The sequence below is a fragment of the Phascolarctos cinereus genome, unplaced genomic scaffold (genome assembly GCF_003287225.1).
Source record: "Phascolarctos cinereus isolate Bilbo 61053 unplaced genomic scaffold, phaCin_HiC Scaffold_4;HRSCAF=312, whole genome shotgun sequence".
Taxonomy (NCBI): domain Eukaryota; kingdom Metazoa; phylum Chordata; class Mammalia; order Diprotodontia; family Phascolarctidae; genus Phascolarctos; species Phascolarctos cinereus.
In genome coordinates, this window is record NW_027555847.1 from 427,365,246 (window position 1) to 427,389,544 (window position 24,299).

The 24,299-nt window shown below is 33.6% G+C and overlaps 1 protein-coding gene across 1 annotated transcript in view; it reads right to left on the bottom strand.

Annotated features, from left to right (window-relative positions):
• Positions 1-213: 213 nt before the first annotated feature.
• The window catches only part of CDH10 (cadherin 10), a 266,340-nt gene continuing 242,254 nt past the window's right edge, over positions 214-24,299 (bottom strand). The window contains exons 9-12 of the mRNA XM_021000532.2: positions 22,840-22,961; positions 12,734-12,842; positions 7,723-7,974; positions 214-1,310 (exon numbers count right to left, since the gene is read on the bottom strand). Coding sequence (XP_020856191.1) covers positions 820-1,310; positions 7,723-7,974; positions 12,734-12,842; positions 22,840-22,961 — 974 coding nt within the window. The 3' untranslated portion in view covers positions 214-819. The remainder of the gene's footprint in view (positions 1,311-7,722; positions 7,975-12,733; positions 12,843-22,839; positions 22,962-24,299) is intronic.

Genomic DNA, 24,299 nt, shown 5'->3' on the forward strand with positions numbered 1-24,299 from the left:
GTTTTGGAAAAATCTGTGAATAACTCCTCATTACCTTATAAAATTATACATTAGTTATTAAAACAGTTAAGGAAAAGATTTTTTTCTTTACCTGGAATCATGCTGATCAGTAGTTATCAATTTATATAATTAAAGACTGTATTCTTACTGGAACTCATTCATAGCTTCATAGCAAGTATTTTTGAACATATTTCTTCCTCAGGAAACAAAAGAAATTGGAGGCAAAGTAGTTGTAAAAACTGGTTTATTTCTTAAAAATAAATACAAAAATATAAATATAAAACATTAGCAGATAGAATTTGATGAGATGAAGTTGCACAAAGTTTTGTATACCAGCTGCATATCACACTTACTAACACCAAATGTACATTTTTTGGAATTGTAATGTACAGAACAGGAGATATATAGATATATGTATGTTTATTATATATATTTTTTAAAAAAATTCTTCACCTCCTTAAAAGCTGCACTTGCAAGGGCAGGACAGGTACCTAACAGAAGCGGCTTGTATATGAAGTTGCTTAAGGGAGTCTTATCCTGTTCGAGTTTCTGAAAGTATCTTTTATTTACTAAAATGGACAACACTGAATTTCCATAGCTTTGGCTCTTGGAAGTGATTAAATAAAATGCTGTATATACTCCATGTGACATCCTACAAGAAAGAATTAATGAAATTAATGAACAAATTAAAAAGGGAAAGGGAAAAAAATATTGTGCTGAGTGGCAGGAAAATTCTCCTGAATGTCAAATATTATAAAGGAGCAGAGGTGGTGTCTGGAAAATGATTTCTTCTTGAGAGAACAGAAAATGTATCCTAGGTTAAGAGTCTTTGTCACTTTCCCCACCACCATACATTTCAGCTAACTTATTAAACCGAGGGCCCCATTCTCGGAGGTAATCATAGTTTTGATCTCCGTCAGTAGTACCTGATTCTAGTGAACTCAAAGATTCGGCTACAGAATCATTTCCTTCATAGGCATAGGTTGCGAGTGAATCATATGGTGGAGCAGTGGGATCAATATCATGCTCTTTTAGCCTCTCATTAATGAAATCTCGGACATCTGTGTTATCTGGAGCTGAAGGAGTCCTCCGTGGGATAAACAACGTTTCTGGAATAATGTCTCGTCGCAGCTTCTTGTCTTCTATAACCGCAGGATTCCTCAGAGTACCAATATCAAATGCCTGGGTGTCTTCCTCTCCACCTCCTTCGTCATTATAACTCACAATGTTGTCTCTGATGTCCTCTTTAGATAAGATGAGAGGCTCTTTCTTTCGCTGTCTTTTCAGAGCTGCAAATAGCACAACTATAACTGGGGAAAATGAGAGGGAAGTAAAGAACAGATCTTGCTTACTGAGAGTGCATAAGAGTTGACTGGAAACATATCAAGCCTTAGGTTTCCTTACTTCTTCCTAGTCAATTGGCGAATTTAAGATTAATTTTGTCCTTTAGCTAGACTTTGTGGGGTTTCCCCCCATTAATACATATTTAAAGAAATTGATCTATAGTAAAGTAAAATGACAGTGATTTAAAGGAAAATAAATATTCCTCAATTTTGAATTATGTTTCCACTATTTTCCCTAGGAACACCCAGAAAATCTTACTTGTCTCACTGCTTCATGTAAAAATCATCATTGGTCTTTTCTCTTCATCATAACATTAATAATAATGAAAACACCAATAATAAGGATAATCATCATGACCTTTGGATAAATTATTGATATAAAGTTACATATATATCAAAAAAAATAGACAATTTGTTTTCTAAATTTAAAATAAAATATCTTTATCTTAGGCAGTTTAGAAAGCCATATTTGGCTAAACTGTTTTTTTTATTAGCGATCTAAAATGATATTACGTACAGTTTACTAATAATGACCATACACAAAGGTTTCACTGCTAGAGGGGATTGAAATCCTCCATGGAGGGATTTATTAATTAATTGAAGATCAATGGTGATTATATAATATCTTTTAAAATAAAGCTCTCACATATGTGTATACTTATATATATGGACACACAACAATGGATTATATCTATATACATGCAACATATATGTATATGTATGTGTTTTTAAATATACCTATGATTTAATCAGTATAGAGAGCTCTTAGTGAGGAAATTCTTAACCACTACACTATCACATAGTTGTTTTATTATTTTTGAAGGGTTACATTAAGTATAAAAGTCATCTATTTTCCTTCTATTACTTAAAATAATCCAGTGCTCAAAAATTACTAGCATATGCAGTATATTTTCAAAATGTTAATATCAGCTTTTTGGTTTCTTTCAAGGGGTGTGTGTGTGTGTGTGTGTGTGTGTTTTAATCTTGCCCTTCCTCATACACCAGAAAGGTATGTAGAATACACAAGCTACACATTTAAATTTAGGATGTTCTAATTTCCTAAGCTATAGAAAACCTAAATTAGATTTGATAACTGCATTCTTTTCATAGGTTATGTCATACTGTGCCTGGGATGAGTAATTTACCCTTTAGCTATTTAGACAGTGAACTACGGTACTTGTACTATGATAAAAGAGTCAAAACAGCAAGCTTTGTGCTATAGCTTAGACTATATACAATTAAAACTAAATATAGAATTTTAAAATAAATAGTTTACATGAAAATAGCATAATTTCTTTTGGGAGAACATGGAAGTACCTAACCTTATCTCATGAACAAAACAAAACAAAATGAAACAAAGCAAAATAATAAACTTTGAACTTTCCCTACAGTCACAATAGTGCTACTATTAAGTAATAGAAATAATGCTTTCAAATTTGTGATCATGTAGACAGGCTTTATCTCTGCATTTATCTCTCTCTTTCTCTCTCTCTCTCTCTCTCTCTCTCTCTCTCTCTCTCTCTCTCTCTCCATATATATATATATATATATATATATATATATATATATATATACATACATACATACATATATATATGGCTATCTATTAAGTGATATACAGTGTTCTTTCTAAGTGCATTCATTTCTACATGCATATTTCTCTCACATATACAAATTTGGCAGTGTGGTGCATACAAAAGAGCTGATCTTGGCTCCAGAAATACTTTGATGTGTCCCACCTGTGATACATATAGATTGACTCTGGCTGAGTCAATAAAACTTTCAGTGTCCTAAACTACTCTTTAAAACTATAAATTTGGCCCCCCAAAAAAGATGCTTACTTCTTTTATTAGAGCAAATTTCCTCACCTGGGAGTTATTTATAAGAATGAAGTCACAGGTTTGATCCCTATCCCTATGCCTATTCACAGAGATTAAAATACATTACCAAAGATATGCATAGCTGGAAAAGGATATAAGTTTGATATAGAGCAAGTAAAGAATTAAAAATGGTCAGCTCAAGTGTTCCATCAGTAGCCACAAAATTTTAATAGAAGCAGTGATTTTCCTAAAGCACAGGTGTGACCATGCCACACCACTCATCAATAAACTCTAATGGCCATCTATTAACATTAAGATCAAATATGAACTCTTCTATCTGACATTTAAAGACCTTCAAAATCTGGCTGCCACCTGCCTTTCCTTGCTTACAACAAATTATTCTCCTTAACACATTGTATGTTACAGGCACCCGGCCTCTGGTGATTGTTTATCTATGCTACTTCACTCCCCTTCTCCATACTTTTGCACAGACCACTCTCTATGCAGGAATGTGCTCCCTCCTCACCTCCACCCCTGAGAATAGCTACTTTTTTTTCTTTCCAAAACTCAGTTCCAGTGCCAGTTTCTACAAAAAGTTTTCCTGATGGCCCCAGGTCAAAAAACCTCATATTTATTTGATATTTTTATTTAGGTACATGCTTCCTCCAATAGAATTAAATTCTGTGTTGGAAATGACTGTTTTTGTATTCTATCTTCCTAATTCAATACCAGGCACTTGGTGGGAACTTTGTAAGTGCTGAAGCAGAGAAAGGCATCCAGCATGTTGAATAGATCCTATATAAAGTATGCATGGAAAGATAAGGACAAGAGTTGAACAGTTGAAAAAATGTGTGAGTTGTGATCTATACAGTCTATACTGATGAGATTGCAATTGCAATGGAAGTATACATACACATACACATACACACAGACTTTATGCATCTAACATTTTTAAATTTCTGCACTGATGCCTTATTATGGCATAGAGACCTACCTGAGTTCTTGTGTAACAAGAGCCCTGGATGAGCCTACCAAAATGTATTGGTCTTGAGTAATTGTATGATAATGGACTTCATGTTTATTATCTGAGGATCAGCCCAGATAATGGGAAAAGCACCCACATCACCATAGGGTAATGAATACTTTAGCCATAGAACAGTAACTTCTGAAGATCACCTATTAAATTCAGATAAGGCCAGTGCTCTATGTTGGTAGAGGTAACATCTATTGCAACTCAAAAGCTTTCCAGTTTATAGGAGGATACCAGAACATACAGTCCACAAGAACCCAGATTCTTTATGAAATGATGACATATCAAAGAACCTTGTAGATCTTAAATATACAAAGCATACTTATTCATGCATATATATATATATATGTGCTCTTTTATATAATTAAGTGTAGCTATTTGAATTCTTAGGTATTGCATTGAATTATATTGTATAAAGACAGAGGAACATAAGCTCTTTCAGTATATAGTGTGTGAAGGAGATGAGAAGGGAATAAGTACCTCTATAGATCATATTATGTGTCAGGCACTATACAAAGAGCTTTACAATTATTATCTCACTTGTCCTGTGGAGTGGGTGTTGTTACTATCCCCATTTCACTGATGAGAAGACTAAGGGAAATAGAAGTTATGACTTGCTCAGAGTCACATTGCTATTAAGTGTCTGAGGACAGATAAGACCTCAGATCTTCCTAACTCTACCCTCTGAGCCATCTATGTCCCTCACTATTTATCTCTCATTATTTATGCTGCACACACATATAGGATATCTAAATATATGTACATGTGTGCATATGTATTTGTTTCTAAATCTAGATCTATATTTGTGTAGGCATGCATGAGGTCTGAATATAGATAGACTGTATTTGTCTAGTTGGTTAGCTGTGTAGATTAAAATTTAACTGTTAATGGTTTAGTGTCAAATTGAGAGGAAGTCTACACTGTAATGCCTCAGTTCCATATTTTACTCTCCATTGTTTATTACTTTTATCAATGATTTGGACAAAGGTGTTCTCATCAAATCTTTAGATGACAGAAATCAGATAGTATAGCTAATGTATCAGATTATAGAGATGGGATTCATGAGTATCTTGCCAGGTTAGAGTATTGGGCTTAATTAAATAAGATGAAATATAATACGGATATTATAATGTCTATGATAACTGGCTGTGGAACTAGATCTAGACTGATATAGATAGATGAATAAATATGCAAATATATAGGTAACGATAAGGTTTGAAGACATATGTGTATATAGACTATGTATAGACAGACAGAGAGAGAGAGAGAGAGAGAGAGAGAGAGAGAGAGAGAAGAGAGGGGTGTTGGGCCATCTAAGATACCAGAGAAGTCTTGGGGAGAGAGAAAGGGAGAAATGTATATGTATTGTGTATGCATATTATATTTGTTTTAATTGACAATTTGTATGTGATGTATAAATTAGATCAGTATATAAGATATACAAATTATCCATATAAATTAATACACAATCCATATATATATATATATATCCTTGCATATGTGTGTATATATATATATATATATGTGTATGTGTGTATCTGTGTATGTGCATATGCATATGTATATACACGAAGATATACACATATAAACATTCACATATCAGCTGCAAGGTACATAGAAAGACCAACACCTACATAATCCAAAGGAGCATAGACAAAAGACAAATAAAGAATGTCCATAAACAAAAAGCCAGAAGACATGGGAGCCAGGGATCAGTCAGTGCTCTGAGGCACGAGAAACAAGCTTGGCCATTAGACCTAGAATATGGCTATTAGTCTAAATTAGAACACATGTACAAAACAACAGATCAAAAATAAGAAGACAAGAGAGAGCACAGGAACACAGTGATGGGGATTACTGAGTTTGATACCCTCAGGCGCTATTCTTCATTCATTAACCTGCATAGTCTCTGGTTCTTGTGAATTTGGTAGACTCAATGAGCCTTATCTGTTACTTAGGGCCTGCAGGAATATAGGGGTGTGTGTGTGTGTGTGTGTGTGTGTGTGTGTGTGTGTGTGTGTGTGTGTGTATTGGGGGGGTCACAGATTTTGTTTGTTTGTTTGTTTGTTGTTTGATGTAGGCTTGTAATTTCAACACTTTGACAAACTCCCCATATGGAAATTCTTTCCACCAATGTAAGTTCATATCTTCCAGTCTTTGAAGTTGCCTAGAAGACTTATCCTCAGTCACTAAGATAGTATGTATCCTGATTCCAAGGTCAAGTCTCCATACATTGCATCATGCTTCATGAGGATCAAAGGAGTAGTATGGGTATTTGTATGTGTATGTGATTGAGTGTGTGTGTGTGTGTGTGTTGTATGTAAGTTCAGAGAAATACTTTCCAAAACCTCAATTTTCTTGCAAATGAAGACTGATAGGTTTTCATAAAACATTTTTTAATTCAACATTTCTGAATTCTTGAAGAATACACTGTTCTTTTTCATCTTGCAAACCAACAACCACCAACAGAATATTCTTTCAAAATTATCTTTCAGATACAGGCGACAATATAACATGGCTGACGTTCCTAGGCAAAGAAATGAAATTTACCGCATCTTTTTTTTATAAATACTTAACTCTGCCAAGTTTGTCCACCTTGGAGGATGTATATGACTTGATTGAGTGTGCCAATTATGTCTGGGAAATAGGTTATTGAATGAAAAGATGGAAAAGATCTATGACTTTATCGTTCTTAGGTAAACTGAAATTATACTTTTTTTATGCTCATGCTATGAAGTGTTTTGTTTTGTTTTGTTTTTCCATATCCCAAGTTAAGATTGAGATAAGGTTTGTCACTGAATCACAATCAATTCCACAAACAGCAACCCAGCAACCCATCATATTGATGATGGTAATTGTATCTATAATAGATGAAAAATTCACATTTTAATGCAAATTTTCCAAGTTCTAACTTGGTATTCTTAGCTTATGTGTTTATACAAAAAAGGGGGGGGCATGAGGAATCAAAAGAGAACATTTATTGAGGTCTAACCAACGTATTTTACCTTTTCTTGGTATTACAGGTGCACAAAAAGCCTAAGATATAATATAGAAAGGTACCTTAGAGATCCAACAGTTGCAAGATCATAGTGTTAGAACGAAAAGGACATAGAAGACCATTAAGTCCAACTTTCCCATTTTATAGCTAAGAAAACTGAAGGCCAAGTTTTTTTAGGCATCTTGCCAAAGGTGACAAGAGTGGTGAGAAATATTGAGAGAGCTTGAAATTAAGTTTATTCTGACTCCAAATAATATAAAACGGCAATAGCAACAATAGCTAGTATTAATATAACCCTTTGAGGTTTGAAAAAGGCTTTATGCTCACTATGTTGTTTGATCCTCACAAGAATTTTGGAGCTACTGTTCTTTCTATAAAACATTGCTGCCCCTGTGCATGTCTTTTAAGATATTTGAGGTAAAGTAGACCCATTCGCAAATAAAAGTTACCCCTCAATAATTATACAAATGCATGATATAGAAAACAAAACAAAATGAAACAACTATCTTTATCTGTAGTAACAAAACTTACCTAGCAAAATGATGATGCAGAGGAGAATGGCAATAAGAGCCCCTGTGCTTAAGCCAGCAGGAAGGAGCAAAGCCTCAGCACTGCAAGACTGCATGTTTCCTTGGCTGTCACAAGCACAAACTCGAATAGTGAGCGTACCAGTACTGCTTTGGATTGGGTAATCATTGTCAGAGATCACGACAGGCAGGAGATAGCTACTGATTTCATGCCGACTGAATCCATTTTTTCTCGTTAAAATTCTAGCAGTGTTATCTAAAATGAATTAAAACAGAATTATTTATTAGTTTGAGGACTTTAAGTATCACTTGTCCTGAAAACTCAATTGTGGTTTAAGATAAATTGGATTCAATGACCAATTTACGATCCTGAAAGAACAAAGCTGTTACATGTTCTAATACCAAGTACTGATTTTTGGTGGGCAAATAGAAAGTGAAAAAGTAAAAAACAACCACCACCAAATTCCCCCAAATATTTTTTTTCTGGGCATCTAAAAACTGTGTACAACATTTAATTACTTGAATTTTCCACTAATCTTCATGTATACATGAAAGCATAAAAACATATCCTTTAATACCAATAATTCAGGGGCAGATTCTAAACACTGTTCTAGAAGCATTTTTCAATAATCAACAGCAATAAAACAATACAATGGTCCTTAATGTTATAGAAGCTTTCTGTGGCACCTAACCACTTAGCCATATAAGACTTACGGATGCTAGAGAGACATAAGGCAATCTAAAATGAAGGTCCTTAATTATTTTTGTAATGGATACCTCCGACAATCTACCAGTGAACTGCTTCTCAGAACAATAATTGTAAATGCATAGAATAAAAATACAGCATTATGAAGGAAACTAATTATATTGAAATGTATTTTTCCCATCCTACTTCACAAACCCCAGTCTGTGAGAATTGCTGATAAGAATCCCTAATAACAGGTCTACAGTAACATTTGCATTAACTCTTAGGTCCAGTCCATTTTAGGCCATAGTTATTTGTATTATTTATTTCTTCTGAAATAAAGAAACCAAGAAGAATGTTTCAATTCTGTTGTCCCATAGGTTGGAGGCAACACATTGGAAACAAACCACCCAATCTGAGTGGACAACAGAGCTGCTCACATAACTTTCCAGGAGTTTAAAACCATACATTATTGAGCATTATTTAAAATCACTAGTAAGCATAACACTAATAGTTGTGTTGCTATTCTCGTCATACAAGAGAGGAAAAGACATATTTTGTTAAACTTGTTTTAATTAATGTCAGCCAGTCTACCAAAACAAAGTGAAGCCAAGATTTGAAATAGTTCTTTAAATAATTCAGGTGAATGAAAGAACAATTTTGGGTGAAATTGTTGTAAGAATTACCTTTTATCCAGATGGTTGAGACCTAATCATGTTAAGTCAGAGACAGTGAATTTATTATTTATTACAAAAAAAAAAAGAACATTAATTCCTGGATCACTAGTCTAGTTGTATATAAATGGCTATTAAGGTTGTTCGTTAGGTTAGAGAAAAATAGGTCACTCTTACTTTTCTATTTAGAAAATATTTTTTATTAAGTGGTTTCTATTTTCATTGAACTAATTTATTATCTACACCAAATAACGGCTTATTTTGATGTAATAAGTTTTTAATCTGTGTATTCTTATTGCTTTTAGTCCTCTATGCCCAACAGATTGCAGAAGATGAAGTGACAAACCATGACTGAGTGGTACCTTACTTGAGATGTTGGCATTCTCAACTAATAGAATGATTTTATTTTCTGTTCTTTAGCAAACTGCTAACACAATTGAGAAAATGGAATTGGACTTGGGAGTTCTAGGGAAGGATAATTATTGAGCACTAAGAAGAAAAATAAACCCTAAAAATTTTAAAGAGATTAAATTTCTTTGAGTCTTCATGTACACATTAAATATTATGTTGGGATCTTCAAGTCATGAAATGAGATTATCAAAATTGAAACCTCTCCATAATAATATTGATGGAATCTCCATATATTTTTGAGGATAAGAAATATGATAACCAAATATATCATGGAATAGATACTTCACATATAAACTTCAGAGGAATCTCAAGCAAAGTTAAGAATAATATATGCTTTTTAAAATGGTTTTATAAGTACCTTGATTATTTTTATGTGGTTACAAATAGTAACATAATTAAAATGAAAATTTCTTCTGCAACTTGGCAATGTCTTCAAATTAATTAAGAGACATGTCAAATTCTATTCTGATTCAAGTTAGTGTCAAAATAAGCAGCTTAAAAATCATCATGAAATGAATTCAATGCTAATATGTATAGCTCATTTCTGTTTCCTGAAAGGCAGGAAAGAATATGACTACCAAGTAACTAGTGCCCCAATGGGAGGGAATCATTCAAAGATGAATAGATAAATTGGTTAAGAACTTTAGAAGTATCTGCAAGAAATCCAGTAATGCAATTATATTTGGGATATTTAGATTATCTACATTACCTTGGAAATCCTTTGACTAAAAATGAAGAGTAAGTTTAACAAAGGCAAAATGTTCCATTATTTGTTTACTAATATGTGCCTATTACTCATTTTAATTTTGTAATGAACTATGCTGAGTAGTATATTTTAGCTGGAAAAATAGTTGAGTTATCAAATAAATTCTGCTTCATCTATTCTAAATATCTCAATGGTTCTGCGATTTATAATATGGGCAAGATGGTAATTTCTATGTTGTCTACACTTCTTGAGAGGGGCAGTTTTTACAAATAAACAAATTCAAATACATTTCAGGAACTTTGGAAATTCTTAGAACATTTGTGCAGTGCATAACTAGGCCAGAGTTTCACTATATATGAAGGACTTTCAGAGTTCTTCATCACTCTTTTGGCCTTACTCTGGATTCCTTTCAAAATATTAGTATTTCCTAAAATATATTATCCTAAATTGAAACAAATGTCTCAATAGGGTGTAATACAGCAGGGATCACATTTTCTTACTATTAGGAAGGAAAGATGGATAGATAGATATAGATAGATACATACCCCTCCTTCATGCTCCCAAAGCATTATGTATCTGCCCTATGAATTGTCCATATTCATGTCTTGCAATGTAATTATTATGTATTCCTTATCTTGCCTCCTAACTTATAAGCTTCATGAAGAAAGAATTAATCACCCTTATTAACTACTTTAATTGACCAAGCTTTGTTAGCATTTCTCACAATAAATGATAAATGATCAATGATCAATAAATGTTTGTTGACTTGAATTGATTTAGAATTGAAAAACATCTGGTCTAAGACTTTTATTTTCCTTAATGGAAAAGTGATTGAAATCAAGAAAGTTTATGTATTCGAACAGTGCCTTTTCATTACATCATACTGCCTATCAAAATTTTTGACTTTCTTGAGAAGAAAAATTGGGAGTAGTATGGGAGCACAGTTTTCTTGAAGGAGATACTATGAGTAACTCAAGTCTTTCCTTTCACTCCCATTGCCTCTGACACTATGTTATAATATTCTGGGCCTTATTTTCATCAACTAACTAAGCTTTATTCCTTTGATGTCTTCCCTGTGTAACCCACTGTTTACAAAATGTGAGTCCCCTGATCCTAAGTCTTCTATTATTTACCAAGTATAGTTCAGACTTTTCTCATGCTATGTCAGATCCTTCATGCTCTGAAAAAAAATCACTCTTCCAGGTTTATCACCCACTACTTTCCTGCACATCTCCTGTACTTGAGACTAAAGTGAGCTAAACCCTGAGTATTGATTTTACATAACATGAACTCTCCTGTCTCACTTTTCTTGCATTAAACTTTCTCTTCTCATGCCAACTAGAATTATTTCCCTTAATGCTTGTTATTTTTGTGATTTCCTTATTATACTGGTAATATACTTCCCTTCATAATAATTATTTGTTCATATGCCTTAAAATTCCCCCAGCTAGATTATAAATTCATTGAAATAACAGTATCTAATCTTTATATATTTCTTCAAGACTTATCACAAAATAAATAAATATTTGAATGCTTATTGAATAATGAAAACCACCTTTACTGTAATATTATTCATTTGAAATGCTTCTATGTAAATTAAAAACAAAAAATACACACAGAGAGAATTAGCTGCTATACTACCTTAGTTATCCTGAATGCATAGGGAAGGTGTTCCAGATGAATTCATTTTCCAAGTAATTTACATTCTAACCTTTAAGTCCCAAAATTTAAAACACATATTTTTGATAGTGCTCTCTCTAAAATATATCACACACTTCCCTATCTTTGCATACAAAATATACTGGGCACTTAACTTTTTTTTGATGACAAAAGATAATCATCGTGGAGATAAATTGCTGTCCCAGTCTAAAATAGCTTCAGGGGCTATCAAGTTGTACGTGTGCAGGGCTGCTCAATCTGTTTTGCTCTTCTAAGTAATGTTTCTTCTCTCTCTTGCCTTACATATATCTCTACTCTCAAATGTTATTTCTTATTATTTTCTGTAGGATTGCTTCTCTCTATCCCCATTGCTATTTCTATTTTATGCTATTTATGCTGTTTTTCTCTCTTTCCTATTCACCTATTTCCTTTTTATTCCTTGACTCTACTTTTTTTTTCTATGTTATATGCACTTAAAATATGTAGTATAGTTAGAGCTCAACTTTGATAACCTTTGTCAGCTAACTAGAAGCTTCTTCTATTCAGGGCAATGAACCAACCAATCATATCACTTTCAGAGTAATTTTTTCTTCTTTTTATTTCCCCAGTTATTTTTATCACTTACATACCTTTATGTAAAGAGATTTGATGTGTGTGTGTTTGGTGGGGAGCAAAGGTTGTTGAATCTTCAGTATTTGAAGGTGTTATTGAGTATTAAAAATGTTAAAGAATTCACAGCTCATTAAACCATTCAATACAATTTATAATATTATTAGAATATCAACTTCCTTGGGGTTTTTTAAACTATTTGTGATATATCATAAATTTGGTAAGTAATCCTTTAAAGGAAATTCATTATAATGTCAGATCTGAAATATACCTTCATTATCCTGGACTGTGAAGTTTGGGTTGACAGCAGCTAGACTGAAGAAAAATTTCTGTCCACCTACGGGATCATCTTTATCCACCGCACTGATAGTCTGTATCAGCTGCAGAGAAAATAAAATACACATTAAAATTGCTGCTGCCATGCAGGTAACTGGAAACTTCACACTCCCCTTGAGTCTGCACCTTCCCTCACCGTAATTTATTCAGTAACACTAGATTTGTTTTCTTTTTTATATATTGGCATAGATTCAAGTTTCTAGCTGTAGGTCAATCAATCAATATTGCTTAAACTTATATTTTAATGTGATATTTTTTATATTTTAATAAGCTAGAAACATCCATTTTTGTTTACCTTAGCAGTGATTTTTGTAGTTGGAGGCAAGGACTTTAGTTATGTCATCTGTGGCTAGGATTTTATTTTACATATTTTCTTACATAGCTCTAGAAAAATAGTCCTTTAGTGAATAAACCTTAATTAAGCTTTCCTTTGAGCCAGACACTGTGTTTATTGCTAGGGATACAATGAAAGGCAAAAAAAAATAGTATTTGCCCTCAGGGAGCTCACAATCTAATGGAAAGGACAACAAGCAAGTAAGTAGGTACAAATAAACTATAAATAGGATAAATAGGAAATTAACAATGGGGGGAAAGTAATAGAATTAAGAGGGATTAGGAAAGGCTTACTGTAGAAGATAGTGCTTTAACTCAGACTTGGAGGAAGGCAGGGAAGCCAGGAGGTAAGAGAATGGGAGAGAAAGGAGGAGAGTATTCCATACATGAGGGATTGCCAGTGAAAATGTCTGGAGTCAGAGATGCTGTGTATTTTGAGAAATAACAAAGAAGCCAGTGTTACTGGATTAAAGACTACTTGGGGGTGGGGTGGTGTTGGGGAGAGGGTATAAGATGTAAGAAGACTGGAAATTTGGGGGTGTTGGGTAAGTTTGCGAAGCCCTTCAAACATCAGTTGATTTTATATTTGAGCCTGAGGTATTGGAGGCCAATGGCATTTATAGGATAGGAGGGTAACATAGTCAGACCCACACTTTAGGAAGATAACTGACAGCTGAGTGGAGGATGGATTAGAATGGTGAGAAGCTTGTGCCAAGGAGATCAACCTGCAGGCTATAGCAACAGTCCAGGTTTGAGGTGATGAGGGCCTACATAAAGATGATAGCAATGTGCTGGTGAGAAGGAGACATTCAAGAGATATTACAAAGGTAAAATTAAGAGACTTTGGAAACAGATTAGATATAGCAGAAGAGAGAGTAAAGATTCAAGGATGACACCTAGGTTGTGAGCCTGGTAACTCATTGGGTGGTAGTACTTTTAGTAATCATATGGAAGTTTCGAATAGGGGAGCTTTTTGGGGGGCGGCATTATGAGTTCAATTATGGATGTGTTGAGTTTATGATTTCTATAGGACATCTAGTTTGAGATGTCCACTAGGAAGTTAAAGATGAGGAAGTGAAGTCAGAAGAGCAGGTTAGATTAGATAAATAAACTTGAGGATCATCAACATAAAGGTGAAAATTGAATCCACGGGGGCTAAAGATATCATTAAGTGAAAACATAGAGGGAAAGTAGAAGAAGGCTCAGGACATCCATGGTTAGCAGGTTTAACCTGGATGAAGATAGAGCAAAGGAACCTGAGGATTAGACAGATAGGTGGGAGGAAAATGAGGAGAGAGCAGTGTCATGAGAGCCTAGACAGAAAATATTGTCACGGAGAGGAAGGTAATCAACAAGAGCAAAGCTGCAGAGTTCAAGAAGGGCAGAAATTGAAAAAAAGACCATTAGATTTGAGAGTTATGAGATCACTGGTAACTTTGGAGAGCAGTTTCAGTTCAATAATGAGATCAGAAGTTAGATTGTAGAGAGTTAAGAAGAGAGGAAGAGGAGAGGAAGAGGAGGTACCTTTTACAAATGGACTTCTTAATTACTTTGGCCATAAAATACAGGAGAGATATGTTTGGTGATTGTGAAAAAAAAAGACTAAGAAATTTTGAAAAGTATTTACTTTCTTATTGTAAAGGAGAGCAGAATGGTGTCTTAAGGATTGATTAGTAGATAGGGGAGATGAAAGTATATCTGCAATCTAAACAATGAAATCCTCAATCTATGCTCATTATAAAAATGTATGTTGTCCACAAGTCTCTAAACTTTATCATGGAAATTTTATTAACATGAAAGACACACATACAGAGAAACATTTATATATTCAACATAATTAAACTGAAAGGAGGAGTGGAGAAACAGAGACCATATTCAAATATTTAGACAAAATTAATTAGTGAATTTGATAAATCCCTCATTTCTATTTTTAAAAATCTTAAAAAATGAACCAGTCAGTCATTTTGTGTTAAGGCCAGTTTCTGGCATTTCACCAGAGGTTATTGTAAATTCACTAAAAGTTCAGATCATCTTCATGCTGATAAATATTCATTAATTTTAAATTTGATTCAGGTAAATGTTTAAACAAGTTGTTTGCTTTTGTAGTCAAGTGACTGAATTGATGGAAAGCCACTTGGTTAAGGCTCAGGAGAGGAGGATGAGCAGTTAAATATAGTATAAACAAGACATCATAAAAGAGGAGCAAAGAAAAAAATGTCATCAAATATGTACAATAAAAAAGATGGATTGGGTATGTAATGAAAGTCAGGTTTCCATATGCTTTCTTGGTATCCTCAAAATATCAAGAGAACTAGGAGAAGAGCCCCATTATCTTGAATAGATGCTTTGTTGTTAACTTGTGGAAGAATATGAGAGTCACACAGGATTAGGCAGGCAATGGTGAATTAAAATGATCTGCCTCAAAAGGTAATAAGTTCCTTCTCTTGAAAATCTTCAAGCTAAAGCTGTTGGCCATTTATTGATTTTGTTATATTAGGGATTCCTTATACGTATGACTTGAGCTATATGACTATTGATGTCTCTCTCAACTCTCAAATTCTGCATCTTTGGAGAGAATATCTATGTTGAGATCACATATACATTTAAATATTCCAAAATAAATTGACCAGATGGGTAAACATTATAGACATTATCTTTCAAAATTTTTACCTTCAGGGAAACATTCACAGTTAAAATAGTGCATGTGTGTATAATATGATATTTAATTTAAAACATTAACAATGCTATTTCTATTATTCTGCATTAAATATCATTCCACTCAAAATATTCACAAGAGAACATTTAGTACTTTCAAAGTACATTTATCCTTTCAAATTTTCAAATTATGTTTATCCATAGGGGCTATTCTTTAAGAAGAGATGAGAGAGGAACATCTAGGTTTTGGTAGATGATTTCTTAAAACAGATTGCATTTTATCAATCACACAATTTATTAAGAGGTATAAATAATTTCAGATCTTACTTTATCTTTTGTTTGCTGATTAAAAAAACTTTTAAAAAACCCATCCTTTTATTTAAATAATCCATACATCATTAAGCTCATCAACAAGAATATTCTCTTGTAAGTCACAAATTAAGGAGTGAAAATTGTACTTAAACATTAATTGACAAAAGCATCTGTCACTAAACAAATCCAGAGGATATCTGTGCTGTAGTATATTCAAAATTTATTCCAGAAATTATCCTTAAAGATCTCTCAAAGAAGAACAGATTCTAAAGGAATGGAAAAGTTCAAAGACATTATCAAGACCAAAATTAAGCAATAGAAAAGAAATCCAAAATTAGCATGCTTACTTTCTTATGACAATATTTCAAAGACCTGTAATGTATTTGGCTTTAATATTACCTCAGACAGCACAGGTCACAGCCTCTCTAGAATTTAGACATTTCTGGGGATAAGATATTCATTATTCTGTGGACAATTTGGTGATGAGACCCTCTGAATGTAGTTTGAATCAGGGCTTAACTTTTAACATCAAGCTGATAAGTCTACACTTAATCTTCCCAATTTGGTAGAACTTAGTATAGCTTCAGTTCTCCTTGCAAAGCCTTCAAGGACTCAGGTTTACTACAATGCTACAAAGAGCTATTGGAATAGGACTTTAGTCAAAGGTCTGCTTTCTTGCATTAAGAAAGCCTTTGAAAGAATGGTCTGCAAATGTTGGGATTTTCCTTTAAGGAAAAAAATAACAAAACGATGAGAGGAGAATAGCTAGGCTTTGGTAGATGATTCTCTATAACAGATTGCATATTCACAGTCACAAGATTGAGAGGTATAAAAAATGTGAGATCCTACTGTATCCTTTCTTTGTTGATTAAAAAACAAAAACAAATGACTGTGTGGAAAACTACTTTAAAAGCTCTCATCTAAGGTGTATAGCACTTTCATGCTGCTTCTTGATACAAAAGACTATTTTGTCAACACCAACATTTTCCTACTGATATTTTATGACTTCAAGGGAGCAGGATGATTTTCAATGAAGTTTTTAAAAGGTACATTCCTCGAAAGACAAAGAAGAAACACATCTCTCTAACAGGCTGTAAACCATTAGCAATAATTATATACAGATGGGCCAGAAAACACATAATAAAGGTATTGTATTTAGCATTCATTTCATGGGATATAACTATTAACAGTATCTGCACAAAGAGAGGCCCCATAGCATAGAGGGTAGAAGACTTGTGAAGTCAAGAGACCTAGGTTTAAATCTTTACATTCACATATACTAGCTGTGTGACTGTGAGGAAATCACTTAAATCCTCAGGTTCTCAGGCAACTATTTTTGGGCCTATAGTTTTGTTGGTTTAGGGAGCTCCCAAGAAAGAGGCCCCTTGTACTATTTCAGTTTTGCATTTTCTCTTCAGTATAGTCTTAGAGAGTTGCCTGTGGCAGTGAAAAATTAAGTGACCTATGCAGGATAACATGGATAGCATGTGTCAGAGACAAGATTTGAAGTAAAGGCTTCCTGATTCTTAGGATGGAGATCTATCTATCCATACTATGCTATCATTTTCTAGTCAAATTTCAAAGATTGTAAATTATAGACAAGTTGCTTAATCTCCATCAGTAGAGGGAGTTTATATGCCAAGATCTCCACACTGATTAAAATGAAGATTATCACTTGCTCTCCACATATACTTTGAAAAACTAATTAGAAAATCAGATTTAATTAGGTGGAAAAGCTTATTCAAACTATAAAAAGGAGCTGGTAGTAGGCAAATGGTCTTGATACAAAGGTGAGAAAAAGTGGCAAAAGTAATAATACAAAAATGAATTTTATAACTGTGAGTTATATTCAAAATAAATATAGGTATTTTAAATTTAAATGAAATACAGATAATTTAAAAGATAAGGAGAAAAACAAATATGAAGTCAAACAAATCAAGTTTACCATATAGATAGTAAAGTCCTGATCAGATAGTTAAAACCATTTGTAAAATTAAAATTCTAAATCACAATTGATGGTGCAGATGAGATCTTAGCTTTCAATAATTCAAGAAGTTCATGTGGCCCCTCAAAAGGCAGAGCTGGCTCATACTTAAAAGACAACTCAAGTCCAACTACAGTCATTTTACATGAACTTGAATACAAATCTACTTTAAAATATACCACCAAGCAGCCACCCAGCCTTGACATGAAGACCTCAAGGGAGGGGAAACCCTGAAACACCTATAAGGCTGCCCATTACACCATTGAATGTCTCCTGCCTTTTCTATACATCAAGTATAAATCAAGCTGTCTGGGCATCGAGCTACTTTTTGTTAAATTTGTATTACTAGACCTAGCAAATAGATGCTGAATAAATGTTTGCTGAATTAATCTGAAGTAAGGTTTTCCTTTGGTTCTTGTAATAATTCAAATATTCCAACAAGCAAATTAAACACCTAAATTTTGATCTCCCATCTTTGCTTTTTGGCCATTTTTTCTCTAATAATATGTCTTGGATGATGTCTTTTGGAAGTCTTCAGTGAAAAAGATGTTTCAGTCTACTTTATATCCATCGGGGTAACTCTGTGTGTGTGTGTGTGTGTGTGTGTGTGTGTGTGTGTGTGTTTCATTGCCCATTTGGTCACTTGAAATGCATGTGCTTTTGGCTGTACAGTTTTCCATGATTTGCAGCCAGATAGTATAAACTAAAGAATATTGATGTTAAAAGGACAACTGTTAACTATACAGCAGCAAGTAGGTTAGGATAATTGAAAGCACTAGTCAATTTCCTGGATGTGATTCAATCTAGTCTCTGTCTCCTATTCAATTCTGGGCCAAACTCGCTGTCCATCTGCAAGAACTATCTGAGATGTATGTACTGTTGGAACAATTCTGTTCTCATGTCAAAATCTGGATGATAACTTTTTTTCCCCCTCTACACTCCCTCTCCCATCTGAATGGTTAAGGTTGTTTCCTTTGGTTTTTAACAATGCTCATTTAAAAAAAACTATGTGGTGTCCTAAAAAATCAATGCAATCAGAGCAATGTCATCAGCAAGTAAAAGGATTCAAAGAACCTTATCTCTGCATGGATTTGTTCTATTTAGAATCTACAAAGTATGTCCTTCAGGACATGGGCAAAAACCTCAGGTGAACATTTATCTCCCTATTTTATGCCTCTATTACCACTTTTTAGTAACCACCACTATTACAGTTACTAGAAAGTAATGATCAGCTTATGAAACAGCAATATTATCCTATATGGAAATCCAATAAGTAATCAAAACTACTTAATATAAAAGTTCAAGGTAGAATTATTTTAGTTAAATTTGTATTATACTTTCATTGAAAGGCTTACAGACCAATTATGATTTCAAACCAATATGTCATTCTTAGCACAATAGGTTTCAACTGAGTAATAGCCATTGCAAATATATTAATTAAAATTCTCCATTTTAAAGCATTTGTCTTTCTTTATGAAATTGCACAAATTAACAGCATTATAAATATGTACAAATATTCTAACTTCATTATTCAATTGAAATTACTCTGTCTGTAGTTACCAATCATCTTTTAAATGGTCAAATCTTTTCTCAAGCCTCATCTTTCTTGACCTCTGAAGATTTTGACACTATTACTCATTCTCTCTTCATGGAAAACCTTTTCTCTTTAGGTTTTTCATGACACTAGTTACTACTTTTTCTCCTTCTTCCTATTTTACTGCTCCTTTTTTAGTCTCCTTTGCCAGATCTTCACCCACATTGTGCTGACTAAATGTCAACTTCTCTCAAGGATCTGTCTTGGCACCACTTCTCTTTTCCATATGTACTATCTTGCTTGATAATTTCATCAGCTCCAGCAGGTTTAATTATCATCTTTAGGTAGATTGTTCCCTGATCAATTTATCCAGCCTTCATCTTTCTTCTAAATACTAGAACACTAGTTGTGTATTGGCAAGGCCTTTTTGACATTTCATAATGTATGTTTTCAGGTATTGAAAATTCAACATATTCAAAATAGAATTCATTGTCTCTTGCCTCCACCACTCCCTACCAATTCCTTCTCTTTTTCTATCTTTCCTATTACTGCCAAGGGTACCATCATCCTGCCAGTCACCTAGACTCACAACCTAGGTGTCATCCTTTTTCTATTTCTCATTTGTGCTCACTACCATATGTTTTATTCTGTTGTAAATTCTTGTGGTTTCTACTTTTCACATCATTACTCATATTTTTCTTCTTATCTCCACTCAATAGAAGTCTTCATTGTCTCTTGCCTAGACTATTTCAACTAATTTATAATTGGTCTGTCTCCTTCAATACTCTCCTCACTTCAATCAATGTTCCATTCAACTGCCAAAGTAGTTTTCCTAAAGCAAAGTTATGACCATGTCATTGCCCTGACTACTAAATAAACTACAGTAACTCTCTATTACCTCCAGGATCAAATATCAAATGTTCTTCTAGGCATTTAAAACCTTTTTTAACCAGAAAACTTCCTACTTCATTCATTATCTTACATATTACTCTCCTATACAGTCTCTACTTGCCATTTTCTCTCACATAACACCCCATCTCCTGACTGTTAAATTGAAGCACTGATGCCTGAAATACCCACTTTCCTCATCTCTAACTCCCAGATTCCCTGGCTTCCTTTAAAAGAGTTCAGATTACGTAGTCTTCAAGAACCCTTTCCCTGTCTACCTTCCACCTCACTGCTAGTACATTCCCCCAGAGATTACCTTTGATTTACTAACTAAATAGGTAGATTACATACATATATACATAAATATATACACATATCTTTTGCAAACCTTGCAAACTACATAAAACAATACACACATATATGTATATATATATATGTGTGCATATATACATATATGTTTACACATGTAGCTTGCTGTATATAAAGTGCATGTTTACATATGTATGTAACTATGTATACATATGCCCACATGCATACATGTGTATGTGTTTATACCTAGTTATTTGCGTGTTTTCTCTTTGGAAATGATCCTTGAAGAGAAAGAACATTCATTAGTGTGTGAAGGGTTTTTTTGTTTTGTTTTGCTTTGGAATCTCAAATACTTGGCACAATACCTGACACAGAATAAGTGTTTACGAAATCCTTGTGAATGACTAACTTTTGTTTTAATAGCTTTTTGTACCTTTCAGGTAGAGCATAATCTGGTTCCTAGGGATATGTGAACAGGGTCTGTTATTGTCATTAGTGAACTAAGTGGCACCATGGACAGAGTGTCAAATTTAAGAGTTATAAAAATCTGAGTTCAAATACTACTTTAGATTTTTACTAGCTGTGTGACTCTGGGCAAGTTGCTTAACTTTTATGATGCCATTTCCTCTACTGCAAAATGGAGCTAAAATAGCACCTAGCTCACAGTGTAGTTATGAATATAAAATGAGATATTTGTAATGTGTTTTCCAAATCTTAAAGAACTTTATAAATGGTAGCTATTACTATTATTATTATCAAACTGAGATTTTCCAAGCAAATACATAAGAAATTTACTTTATAGATATATTGTGCCTATAAATCTAGGAAAATGTAAAAGACAAACAACTTAAATACAGGTTTAAATTTTTGAATCACCCTATTTGGGGATGGTCAACTGGAATAGAGTGACCATAGGCAAAGAATAAACATGTGGCTGGGTAACAACTTCAAGAGGTAAAACAGAAATATTAACAAGACTTATAGGTCATTAAAATAACCTAAGTATAGTATTCTGGATTTCAGTGCAACATTAACCAAACAAGGCGTATAAATATGCTGAGCTCCAGTTTTCCATAGCATTTGAAATGAAAAATAAAATCCAGTTGACACAAATTTACCACTTCAAAAACTGTATATGCACTGTTGAATTTGTTTGATTATTTAATGGGAAGAATTTGCGAGATACGGTAATGTAATTTGCATAAAAATGTAATAGTGACATTGATGGTTATAAAGACCATGAAATGATGTCAAAACATAATGTGGGTCTGTGATGGGTTCTCTTTCTTCAAAAAAAAAATTTGATTCCCAATTATTATTTATAACATTCTGCTTCCTTCTATGAAGATACTGCTGAAACCAATTAAGAGTATTTCATTCAGATTCATACACTCAGTCTTTTCAAACAACAAAATGAATCTACTGAAGCAAAGGTTTTAGGAGTAAATACATAAAGCTGATTCAGGGAGAGCTTTATAAAGAAATGTGTCATTAGATAATTTCATGTTGTGATAATTCTGAAATTTAATGCATGTATCTAAGGTTTGATTCCTCTTTTACTACCACATAGCCATATTTTAATTCCATTTCTATATCCTGGAATTGAATGAATCTCTTTCTATCCCTTTGGATCTGTTCCTATCCTTTAATTCTCTCTGTGTCTTCCACTGCTTTCACTTACCCTCTTCGTCTAGTGGTTTTCTATATTTATCTGAAAAAGCAGAAGGATTTTCTTTTGCTTTTCAAAGAGTTTGGAAATTGCTTTTACCTACCCACTCACTGCCTTGTGGTGGCAAGCAGCTACAACTTCTACAAGACTTTAAGAATCATTAAAAAGGAATTAAGGATCCTATCATAATCCTTACAAATCTTTTTCTCACTCTGTCTCTAGTCTTTCTGTATGTCTTTTACTCTCCTTCCACGCTCTCCCTTATTCCCCTCTGAATGTTCCCATTAATAAGGTATTATTTTTATTTTAAAAAGTTAAAAAAAAATTATTATGTTGTTAGATTTCAGAGACACTTACTTGTCCAGGTCTTGCATTCTCACATACAAAGGTATCATAGAACACAGCAAACTGTGGAGCATTGTCATTGACATCCAAAATTCTGACAAAAACTGCTACACGAGTTGTCTCTTTTGGGTTGTCTAGGAGAAGGGGAAAAAAAAAACCCTTGATTTGCTACCAACAGAAATATATAGACACTGATAGGAGTGTGTCAGCACTAGCTATAATGCAGGGGAACATCACTTGTCCAAGAATTAAGTTTTTTCCTTTATTTTTCTATCAAGTGAAAATCAGAATGCTCTAAAGTAAATAAACATTATTTCTGTTCTATTATAATACAATAAAATATAACACTAAATAGTATGTTATAATAATTAAATAGCAATGATTTCGATTATTTTGGGGCTCATATTATTCTTCTGGAAAACTGGAAAACATTTAAATAACTATGGAAAATATCTCAGCTTTTATATGGTGGGCATACATTGTTTATTAGCTTACTTAGAAGACAGCACATAAATGTGAAAACCCAAATAGAATATGTATAGTGTTTATTTTAGGCATTAGTTATCTAAACATCCTCTTATTTTAAGAATTAGTCATAGAGAGGCAACAAGATGTAGTATAGGAAATGTACTCTACAGAGTGTCCCAGAAGTCTTAGTGCAGTTTTAAGATATTAAAGTTTGAAACTACTCTAAGACTTCTGTGATACCGTGTATTTGGAAAGAAAGTACCTGGGTTTGCATGAAGGCTATGCAACTTACTAACTGTAGGACCTTGAGCAAATCACTTCAATTCTCTGAAATTCATTTGTAAAATAAGAAGACAAGGCTAGGTGATTTAGGATCATAGATCTAAAAGTAATGTTAGAGATTACCTAGTTTAATCTCCAATTTTAAAGATGAGGTTAACTGAGGTCTAGGGAGGTTTAGTGACTCACCTTTTTTAACACAGGCAATAATTGTTAGAGGCAGCATTTGAACCCAGTTCTTCTGACTTTAAAGTCAGTGTGCTTTCCACCGCGAAGAACTTTCCTTCTAAACTCATTCAGTTCTGAATCTATGACCCTCTAGATGAGGGGTGGAGAACCTGTAGCCTCGAGGCAACTCATTTGTTCTGTGAAGTTTGGATTCAGTCAAAGGGCTCCAAGTGAGGACTCAGAGGGTCACATGCGGCTTTGAGGCCACAGGTTCCCCACTGCTGCAGATGATATTCTTGATATGGTATTCTAAAACCCTACCTATAGCAGTGAAAATGTTATTTTTACTATTATAGTTGTTAATAGCTGGAATTACATTGTTCTTACCTATTACCTACTCCTCCTCTTCAAAGAAGTACAGTGATAGGGCCAGGAGCTGGGATGCCACTGGTATATAGAATTCCTAGATGAGAAACTCCCTCTTTCAATGAAGAAAGGCACCTTCTCTGAAAATTATACCCTTAGACATTTGCTGAGAGCACTGAGTAGTTAAGTAC